This window comes from Haematobia irritans, chromosome 3 (genome assembly GCF_050003625.1).
Source record: "Haematobia irritans isolate KBUSLIRL chromosome 3, ASM5000362v1, whole genome shotgun sequence".
Classification (NCBI taxonomy): Eukaryota; Metazoa; Arthropoda; class Insecta; order Diptera; family Muscidae; genus Haematobia; species Haematobia irritans.
Genome location: NC_134399.1, coordinates 73,273,896 through 73,284,771, shown reverse-complemented (window position 1 = coordinate 73,284,771; position 10,876 = coordinate 73,273,896). Strand labels below are relative to the sequence as shown.

General features: G+C 38.0%; 1 protein-coding gene across 1 annotated transcript; it reads left to right on the top strand.

Annotated features, from left to right (window-relative positions):
• The first annotated feature begins 2,985 nt into the window (after positions 1-2,985).
• On the top strand, positions 2,986-8,343 carry LOC142230987 (uncharacterized). Its single transcript, XM_075301606.1, has 2 exons — positions 2,986-8,193; positions 8,275-8,343. Exons 1-2 carry the CDS (start codon positions 2,986-2,988, stop codon positions 8,341-8,343), a joined length of 5,277 nt encoding a protein of 1,758 aa, XP_075157721.1.
• The last annotated feature ends 2,533 nt before the right edge of the window (positions 8,344-10,876 follow it).

Here is a 10,876-nt window from a genome sequence, read left to right as displayed (position 1 = left end):
AGCGAAAAGGACGATAATTCGTGACCACCCCAAAAAAATTGAAAAATCCACCCAAAACCTAAAAAAATTTAAATTTTTATATGAAAAACTTCTTTTGCCCATATCTCCTTAAATATGCGTCCTAGAGCGAAAAGGACTTTAATTCGTGACCACCTCCAAAAAATTGAAAAATCCACCCAAAACCTAAAAAAATTGAAATTTTTATATGAAAAACTTCTTTTGCCCATATCTCCTAAACTATGCGTCCTAGAGCGAAAAGGACTTTAATTCGTGACCACCCCCAAAAAATTGAAAAATCCACTCAAAACCTCAAAAATTTTAAATTTTTATATGAAAAACTTCTTTTGCCCATATCTCCTTAAATATGCGTCCTAAAGCGAAAGGGACTTTAATTCGTGACCACCCCCAAAAAATTGAAAAATCCACCCAAAACCTAAAAAAATTGAAATTTTTATATGAAAAACTTCTTTTGCCCATATCTCCTAAACTATGCGTCCTAGAGCGAAAAGGACGATAATTCGTGACCACCCCAAAAAAATTGAAAAATCCACCCAAAACCTAAAAAAATTGAAATTTTTATATGAAAAACTTCTTTTGCCCATATCTCCTTAAATATGCGTCCTAGAGCGAAAAGGACTTTAATTCGTGACCACCCCCAAAAAATTGAAAAATCCACCCAAAACCTAAAAAAATTGAAATTTTTATATGAAAAACTTCTTTTGCCCATATCTCCTAAACTATGCGTCCTAGAGCGAAAAGGACTTTAATTCGTGACCACCCCCAAAAAATTGAAAAATCCACTCAAAACCTCAAAAAATTTAAATTTTTATATGAAAAACTTCTTTTGCCCATATCTCCTTAAATATGCGTCCTAGAGCGAAAAGGACTTTAATTCGTGACCACCCCCAAAAAATTGAAAAATCCACCCAAAACCTAAAAAAATTGAAATTTTTATATGAAAAACTTCTTTTGCCCATATCTCCTTAAATATGCGTCCTAGAGCGAAAAGGACTTTAATTCGTGACCACCCCCAAAAAAATTGAAAAATCCACTCAAATCCTCAAAAAATTTAAATTTTTATATGTGTTGAAGCAAGTTCAACAATAAAAATGAAAATCACTGCATTATCGACTCACGAAGAGTCCAAATGGTTTCGCACCAATATTTTTCTATTTTTCTTACACTGTTTTCTTTTACCCATTTATATATGTATTTATCTTTTTTCATTTTCATACTGAATTTACTTTTTATTTTACTTACTTATCTTCCATTTTGTTGTTATGTTTCTATTCCCCTTTTTTGTACATGAATACCGTTTTCTTTTGCCTTTATTCACCTTTTGTTAAAACCTAAATGAATTCCAAAGTTAGTTAAGTTAAGAAGCTGAAGAGAAGTAGGTCACTTGGACCTAATAAATTATTGAAGTTGAAAACACAACGTCTTTTTACTTAAAAAGGCTCAGGCGGTGCGCCTCGTAAACCCATATTCGTGAAGAATAAATAACAGACCCATTGATCAATTATCCTGGATCAATAGGCGTTTGTACATGTGGTCCTTCGAACCTCCTAAACGGTGTTAGGAGAAGGTAAACCAGTGTAGGTTGCGACGAACCTACGAAGGAAAGATAAGCACATAGTCATATTCGCTAGAGGCAGCGGCAACGATTCCTCAAGAATTGTGTCATCAATTTTGCTTAGAGGCAGCAGTAACGATTCCTCGAGAAAAGCAACAACATCATCCAAAGTAAAGAAAGTGAGCACAAAAGAAGACAGCAACATTTTAAGACATAGTGCTATCAAGAATACAGGTAAAAGTGCACAATCCATCCAATAAGAAAAGAGGATCGGGTGAGTACAACTTGATTATTTGAATTTTATGAGTGAGAATAGGGAACAAATCGTGGGTTTCACCTTGAGCTGCGGTTTCCAACATACATTATACCACTTTTGCGATTATCCAACAACAACACACACCAGTGTCCCCGCGCCGAATTTTAAAAATTTGACTGCCCACTCTTCGTCAAAAAGATCGTTTTCTATTAAGTGTACATGTAATCGCCCGTTTTATTTATTAAACAAATACTTAAATGTAAGAAAAGAGCTGAAAGCAACAATAAAACATGAGTCGCTAATTTGTAATCGAATTACCAAAATTCAAACATAAGTCAAACCATAATTCAAACATAAGTCAACAGCTCAAAGGAAATTCAAGTGAAATTCAACCCTGAATTGTCCAATGCAACTTGTTCGCTGATTGAGGGCACGCTTAGTTATCGTTGCATTGATATCGATAGCGCACACACACACTCACACTTCTAATGACAAAATAACAAAAAGAAATCAAAGTTTATGAAAACGGACGCAAATCTAAACGAAGAAATATATTTAATCTAAATCGGTTTTGTGTTGTGAAATAACTATTTGCGAAGAAGGAAAATTAAAGACAATCGTGTAGAGAAAAGTGCTATCAAAAGTTTGGACGGTGATTATTTAAACGAAATATAAATAAAACAAAAGTGCCGGTTTCGAAAAGTTAATAAATAGCAAACAAGTAAAGACCGAAATAGGCAAAATAACATAGTAGTTGGTGTTTCATAAGGCGTTGACAAGGCGTTGCCACAGAGGCACATAAGTAATTACCCACGCGGGATTAATTTTATTACCGAAGAATATTTGTGCGAAAATTTATTAAATAAAATAAAGACAATTTGGTAATTGCCAGTAATCGTCGGTTTAATACTGGAAATACACGTGAAAAAAAAATACTGATCGATTTCGTTTTAATTTCAAAAGACTTTGATGAACATCGAAACTGTGGTTCATTTCATTTCTGAAAAATTGCTCACAAATTTACTTGTCATATTTTAGAGGCATACTGAAAGACATTCAGCATTAATTTTGCATATCGATTTAGTAATTCTAACGAAGAATTCGGAAATTCCACGAGAAGATATTTTAGTGTTAAATTTAAAAAAAGAAAGAAAACATGGCAGCTAGGAGAAAATTTCTATTTGATTGCCATCAATCAATGTCGTTTTGTAAGGAAATTACAACTTTAAATGGCGATGAGGTATCCACACAATTATTGGAAATTAAAGATTTAGAATTGGAACAAAGTTGGTCGTTGGTACTTTCCAGTTATGAGGCATTTGTTTTAGAGGACGAGAAAAATGATCATGATTTTAACGATTCAAACGGAAAAAAGTTCGAAGAAGCCAGAAAACTTTACCAAACTGCTAGAGCGAAAATTATGTTTATTTTATGTTCTCGTAATCAACGAGATACACACTCAGAAATTCAACCTCAACAGTTCGTTCATTCTTTAAAATTACCTCCATGCGATACTCCGCCCTTCGAGGGGGGATACTCTAAATGGCCTGCATTTAGAGACATTTTTACAGCAGTTTTTGGGAATCATCCTCATTTATCACCGGCCCAAAAACTATATCACCTACGAGGGAAAACAAGGGGTGAAGCGTTTGAAATTGTAAAAAAGTTTGAGTTAGTTGACTCCAATTTTGATTTGGCATGGGAGGCCTTAAAGGCGCGGTACGAAAACCGTCGAATTTTAGTCAATCAACAGATGAAGAAACTTTTCGGGGTCCAGTCGGTCCAAAATGAATCACCAAAGTCCATTCGTATGATACAAAGCGCAGTTGGGGACAGTCTTTCGATTTTTAAAACCTATGGTATCAGCGTTGACAATTGGGACCCATTGATAATTCACTTGGTTTCATCTAAAATTCCCGAAGAAACACTGAGGGCCTGGGAAGACTCCTTGAACGACCACAAAGAATTGCCTACGTGGCAACAAATGGACTCATTTTTGTCAAAAAGAGTCGAAAAACTTGAAACTATAATCGACTTTAGAAAACCTAACCAGAGAGAAAATCATAACTCAAAATCACATTCGTTTCATACTACTACAGAATCGAGTAGCAAAACAAATTTTTGCAAGAGGTGTCACCAAAAACATTCGCTTATGGCGTGCAAGTATTTCAAGGCGTTAGCCCCAAAGGAGCGTTTGCGCTATGCAATGGCTAACAGATATTGTTTGAACTGTTTATCTACTGGTCATTTTAAATCTAAATGTACAAGTACCAAACTGTGTTTAAAATGTGATGAAAAGCATCACACTATGCTTCACTTTGAAATAGTTCCATCGAAGGAACATCAGAGATCAGCCTCAACGTCAGGCGCAGCAATTCCTCGTGAAGAGGACCAGGCATCAACGTCCGCCGATGCCAAACGTGAAAATTCATTTTTAAATACTGCAGAGCCAGTAGATGAGGTGAATACACTTTTTACACAGGGGGAGGGTGCAACTATTCTCCCTACTGCTCGCGTTGAGCTGGAACATGGTGGAGAACGATTTGCCGTGCGGGCACTTTTGGACTCCGGGTCCGAAAAAAGTTTCATATCGAAACGTTTGCAGCAGAAACTGAAAATCCCCATCGAATATTATAATTCACAAATATCAGGACTTGGCGGCACGGTGGTAGGCAACTCTAAAGGAAGGTGTAGCCTGAAACTTCACTCACGGCTCTCAGACTTTCATATTTGTATCAAGGCCCTGGTAGTCAGTAGCCTGGCCCATTTCCTGCCTTCGAGGCCTATTCGAACTACTCTCGAGAAAGTAAAACATTTGAATCTTGCGGATCCCAACTTTTATGTACCTGCACCAATCGATTTGATTATAGGTAGTGATTATCTTCCTTTCATAAACAAAAAAGGGATTGTTCTACCGATTGTGGGTGGTATCGAGGCACGTGAGTCTCATTTCGGGTGGTATTTGTTTGGCCCCGCGACTACAGAACCCATTCATGCTTTTTCCACGTTTATATCCGCCTGTGAGGAGAATTTACTTCATGATCAGTTGAAAAAATTCTGGGAAGTAGAAGAAGTTGAAAGGTCAATAGCCCAATCTAACGAGGATATTTGGTGTGAAGATTTCTATAAAAATACAACATACCGGGACCCAGATGGTAGATATGTAGTTCGACTGCCATTTAAGAAGGAGTATCCTGAATTTGTTCCTTTAGGTTCCTCGAGAAATATGGCCTTGGCCCAATATTGCCGCATGGAAGCAACTTTGCGTAAAAATCCTGAATTAAAGTTAGAATACGACAAAGTTCTGCGCGAATATATAACCTTAAATCACATGACTATCTCTTCAGACTATACAGGTACGCAAACAAATTACTTCTTACCACACCACGCGGTGATTCGGCCCGAAAGTAAAACGACGAAAATTCGGGTCGTATTCAATGGGTCAAAGAGAACTACGAGTGGACATTCCTTAAATGACGTTTTGTATTCGGGCCCCATTTTACAAAGAGATTTAATGAAGATTATTTTGAATTGGCGATACTACAAGTATGTATTTAATGGGGATATACAAAAAATGTACCGCCAAATATGGGTGCATAAAGATGACCAGCGGTACCAACAAATCTTATTTCGCGCGGATGAACATGGCCCCATTGAACCATATCGTCTTATGACAGTCACTTTCGGCGTTAACGCAGCACCATTCCTCGCGATAAGAACACTCATCCAATTAAGCCAAGATTGCAAGCAAGAGTATCCGAAAGCTTCCGATATCTTACAAAAAGAGACTTATGTAGACGATATTCTCTCAGGTGGACACTCTCTCGAAGAGACAAAAACAAAACAGATTCAGGTACAAAAAGCTTTACTCTCCGCGGGATTCCCTTTGAAAAAGATCACGTCAAATAATATAACACTGTTAGAGAACTGGCCGCGGGAAGATCTTCTGAACGAAGAATTTCTCAGAATCGAAGAGAAAAGTGCGACGAAGACTCTTGGCATTCGTTGGAATGCGGTTACAGATTCTTTCTTCTATGCGATAGATCCGATAAAACTGAATGATAAAATAACAAAAAGAAAAATACTATCTTGTATAGCAAAATTATTTGATCCGCTGGGGTGGATAGGTCCTATAATAATTACGGCAAAAATCTTGATGCAAGACCTGTGGCATGAGAAAATCGATTGGGACGAAGCAGTGCCCCCACATATATTTAACAAATGGTCTTCATTCATTCAAAATCTTCAATCGATTCCGATGATAAAAATAGACCGATGGGTCAACTTCTCGCCTCACGCGACAGTACAAATTCACGGATTTTCCGACGCATCGGAAAAGGCCTATTGCGCCACTGTATATCTCCGTACGACAGATGATAAAAACATAATCCACTCCCACTTACTTGTCGCGAAGACCAAAGTAGCTCCCGTGAAAAAACTTACCATTCCAAAATTAGAATTATGTGGAGCTAGATTGCTAACAAAGTTATTAGAAACTGTTGTTCGAGAAGTCGCTTTTGACTACGAAATATTTCTGTGGACGGATTCAGCCATAGTTTTGGGATGGCTACAAAAAACACCACAAACGTTGAAAACATTTGTTTCAAATAAGGTCAGCGAGATTCTCAGTATTGCTAACATAAATCAATGGAGATACGTGAATACGAAAGATAATCCAGCCGATCTGGGATCGCGGGGATGTCCTCCTCGAGAATTAGCAAACTCGCAACTATGGTGGCACGGCCCACCATGGCTAACACAAGAAATTAGTAAATGGCCAGAGCCAAGAACGTTTGAACCAACAGATTTGGAGACGAAAAAAGTTTCAGCTTTTCATATGAAAATTGTGGATGAAAGTATTATTCAAAGATTTTCTTCTCTAAACCGGTGTTTACGTGTATTGAGCTACATTTTTAGATTTATCAAGGCTAGCAGAAAAGAAGTAATTCCAAATGGCTTAGTTTTGCGACAAGAGGAAATTCAATTTGTTAGAATCCGTCTTATATCACTCGCTCAACGAATGGTTTTTTCTAAAGAAATCCAAAATCTGCGCGAAAATCAACCAATAAGTAAACAGAGCAAACTTCTCACTGTAACTCCTTTTTTGGATGAACATGGAATGCTTCGAGTGGGAGGTCGACTCACCAATTCGGGTTTACGATATGATGAAATGCATCCGATAATCTTGCCCGCAAAATCGAAATTTACTGAACTTCTAATTGATTTTACCCACAAGATTCTCCTCCATTCTGAGCATCATGTCATGCTCCGAGCTGTTCGGCAGGGATATTATATACCACGTGTAAGAAATCTCATTCGAAAATGCATACGCAACTGTAAACAGTGTACTATCTTCAAACATCGTATGCAAAACCAGTTAATGGCACCATTGCCAACCGAAAGAGTCCAATTTTCATTACCATTCACGTATACCGGTGTGGATTTTGCCGGTCCATTCAACATACGTGCATCAACGGTACGAAACGCAAAGATTTTGAAAGGCTACGCTGCCGTATTTGTATGCTTTACAACGAAAGCAGTTCATCTGGAATCATGTTCCGAGTTATCAGCAAACGCCTTTGTTGCAACCTTTTCTCGTTTTGCAGGACGACGTGGTCTCCCGAAGACAATATTTTCCGATAACGGCCGGAATTTCGTTGGAGCAAGTTATAAGTTGCTCAAAGAACATCAACAATTTCTTCAAGTCGCCGAAAAGGTCCTCGTGGACAAATATGCTCTCCACGGATTTAGCTGGTCTTTCATCCCGCCGTATGCTCCTCACATGGGGGGTTTATGGGAGGCGGCGGTTAAGAGCATGAAGACCCACCTAAAGAACATTGCTGCGAACCAGAGCTTCACCTTCGAGGAATTTACCACCCTACTCGTTACAATAGAATCTATACTGAATTCACGGCCTCTCACTGCAATAACCGAAAATCCAAACGAGCTGAATCCACTGACCCCAGGCCATTTCCTGCGAGGAGCCCCCATAATAGCGCCACCCGAAAGTACTAGTCTCTCCCTAGAAACCAATATCTCGTTGTTAAATCGTTGGCAGCGACTCAAAGTTTTGCAGCGAACCTTTGCCCTCCGATGGAAAAACGAATATATTTCAGAACTGCAACGACGAATGAAATGGAAGACGACAAAGGAAAACGTGAAACAAAACGACTTCGTTATTATCAAAGACGATTTATTGCCTCCTACCGAATGGCGGCTAGGACGCGTAGTCAAATTATTCTACGGGACAGACAACAAGGTGCGAGTGGCCGACATACTAACAAAAGCCGGCATTATAACACGTCCCATCGTTAAACTCTGTATTTTGCCCAATCAAAGTCCGAGCGGTTCGGGACAAGTCCCGGCGCCACAATAGTTTCTCAATCACTCATAAAAATTTCACTTAATCATTTGTACGCATTTCCTTCCCTCTTTCTCTTTTTAGATACAAAATGCCAACGTGCCACCTTTGCAAGCGGAACCATCAGTTAAAATATTGCCGAAAATTTCTTGAACTGACACCAACAATGCGACGGCTTACTGTGACCAACAAAAAAATGTGTCTAAACTGTTTAGCTCATACTCACACCGTCGAGCTCTGTTATAGCTTCGAGCGCTGTCGCTATTGCGCGTCAATACACCATTCGTTGCTCCACATCGACACGAAGGACGAACAAAAGCCTCGCGCCACCATAGCCAACATAGAGGACTCTCATCCTACAGCGAAAAATGAGTATTGCCTCAAATATCCCCAACCGCCGGTCGCTATACCACCACTTTTTCAAGCAAGCGTCCATTACAAGGATTGGAATCAATTATTGACGTTCTTGGTGGTGCCAGAGATGGAACATTCAGCCATGCTATGGAATGTTGCCCACAAGTTCCCTGGGTTCAAGGCCAAATACAACCAAGATGAAGAGCCGTACGGACGGTTCATGGTCCACAGCATGGGTCCCAAATTTGACTTCATGTTCTCGTTGAAAACATTTTTTAAAGTACCTCCACTAGAACCAACTAACGATACACGGCTCCGTGCCCATTTTAGCAAATTCCTCCCACTGGCCCACGAGAATTTCCACTGTGAGACTAAAGTGGACGTCATCATAAGCGGACGATCATGGGAACGAATAAAGAGAAACGCATTCATCAAAGAAAATCGTTCCCTACCCGTTGCGCAAGCAACCCACTTTGGCTGGGTGATCCATGGGACTTGGGTCGGATGCTCGTGTCTCAGCCACGAGGGCAAGCTGCCACTAATGCTGCCTCGCCGCCCCCGGAGTATGTTGAAGCAAGTTCAACAATAAAAATGAAAATCACTGCATTATCGACTCACGAAGAGTCCAAATGGTTTCGCACCAATATTTTTCTATTTTTCTTACACTGTTTTCTTTTACCCATTTATATATGTATTTATCTTTTTTCATTTTCATACTGAATTTACTTTTTATTTTACTTACTTATCTTCCATTTTGTTGTTATGTTTCTATTCCCCTTTTTTGTACATGAATACCGTTTTCTTTTGCCTTTATTCACCTTTTGTTAAAACCTAAATGAATTCCAAAGTTAGTTAAGTTAAGAAGCTGAAGAGAAGTAGGTCACTTGGACCTAATAAATTATTGAAGTTGAAAACACAACGTCTTTTTACTTAAAAAGGCTCAGGCGGTGCGCCTCGTAAACCCATATTCGTGAAGAATAAATAACAGACCCATTGATCAATTATCCTGGATCAATAGGCGTTTGTACAATATGAAAAACTTCTTTTGCCCATATCTCCTTAAATATGCGTCCTAGAGCGAAAAGGACGATAATTCGTGACCACCCTCAAAAAATTGAAAAATCCACTCAAAACCTCAAAAAATTTAAACTTTTATATGAAAAACTTCTTTTGCCCATATCTCCTTAAATATGCGTCCTAGAGCGAAAAGGACGATAATTCGTGACCACCCTCAAAAAATTTAAAAATCCACCTAAAACCTAAAAAAATTGAAATTTTTATATGAAAAACTTCTTTTGGCTATATCTCCTTAAATATGCGTCCTAGAGCGAAAAGGACGATAATTCGTGACCACCCTCAAAAAATTTAAAAATCCACCTAAAACCTAAAAAAATTGAAATTTTTATATGAAAAACTTCTTTTGGCTATATCTCCTTAAATATGCGTCCTAGAGCGAAAAGGACTTTATTTCGTGACCACCCCAAAAAAATTGAAAAATTCATCCAAAACCTAAAAAAATTTAAATTTTTATATGAAAAACTTCTTTTGCCCATATCTCCTAAACTATGCGTCCTAGAGCGAAAAGGACGATAATTCGTGACCACCCTCAAAAAATTGAAAAATCCACTCAAAACCTCAAAAAATTTAAACTTTTATATGAAAAACTTCTTTTGCCCATATCTCCTTAAATATGCGTCCTAGAGCGAAAAGGACGATAATTCGTGACCACCCTCAAAAAATTTAAAAATCCACCTAAAACCTAAAAAAATTGAAATTTTTATATGAAAAACTTCTTTTGGCTATATCTCCTTAAATATGCGTCCTAGAGCGAAAAGGACGATAATTCGTGACCACCCTCAAAAAATTTAAAAATCCACCTAAAACCTAAAAAAATTGAAATTTTTATATGAAAAACTTCTTTTGGCTATATCTCCTTAAATATGCGTCCTAGAGCGAAAAGGACTTTAATTCGTGACCACCCTAAAAAAATTGAAAAATCCACCCAAAACCTAAAATCATTGAAATTTTTATATGAAAAACTTCTTTTGCCCATATCTCCTTAAATATGCGTCCTAGAGCGAAAAGGACTTTAATTCGTGACCACCCCCAAAAAAATTGAAAAATCCACTCAAAACCTCAAAAAATTTAAATTTTTATATGAAAAACTTCTTTTGCCCATATCTCCTTAAATATGCGTCCTAGAGCGAAAAGGACGATAATTCGTGACCACCCTCAAAAAATTTAAAAATCCACCTAAAACCTAAAAAAATTGAAATTTTTATATGAAAAACTTCTTTTGGCTATATCTCCTTAAATATGCGTCCTAGAGCGA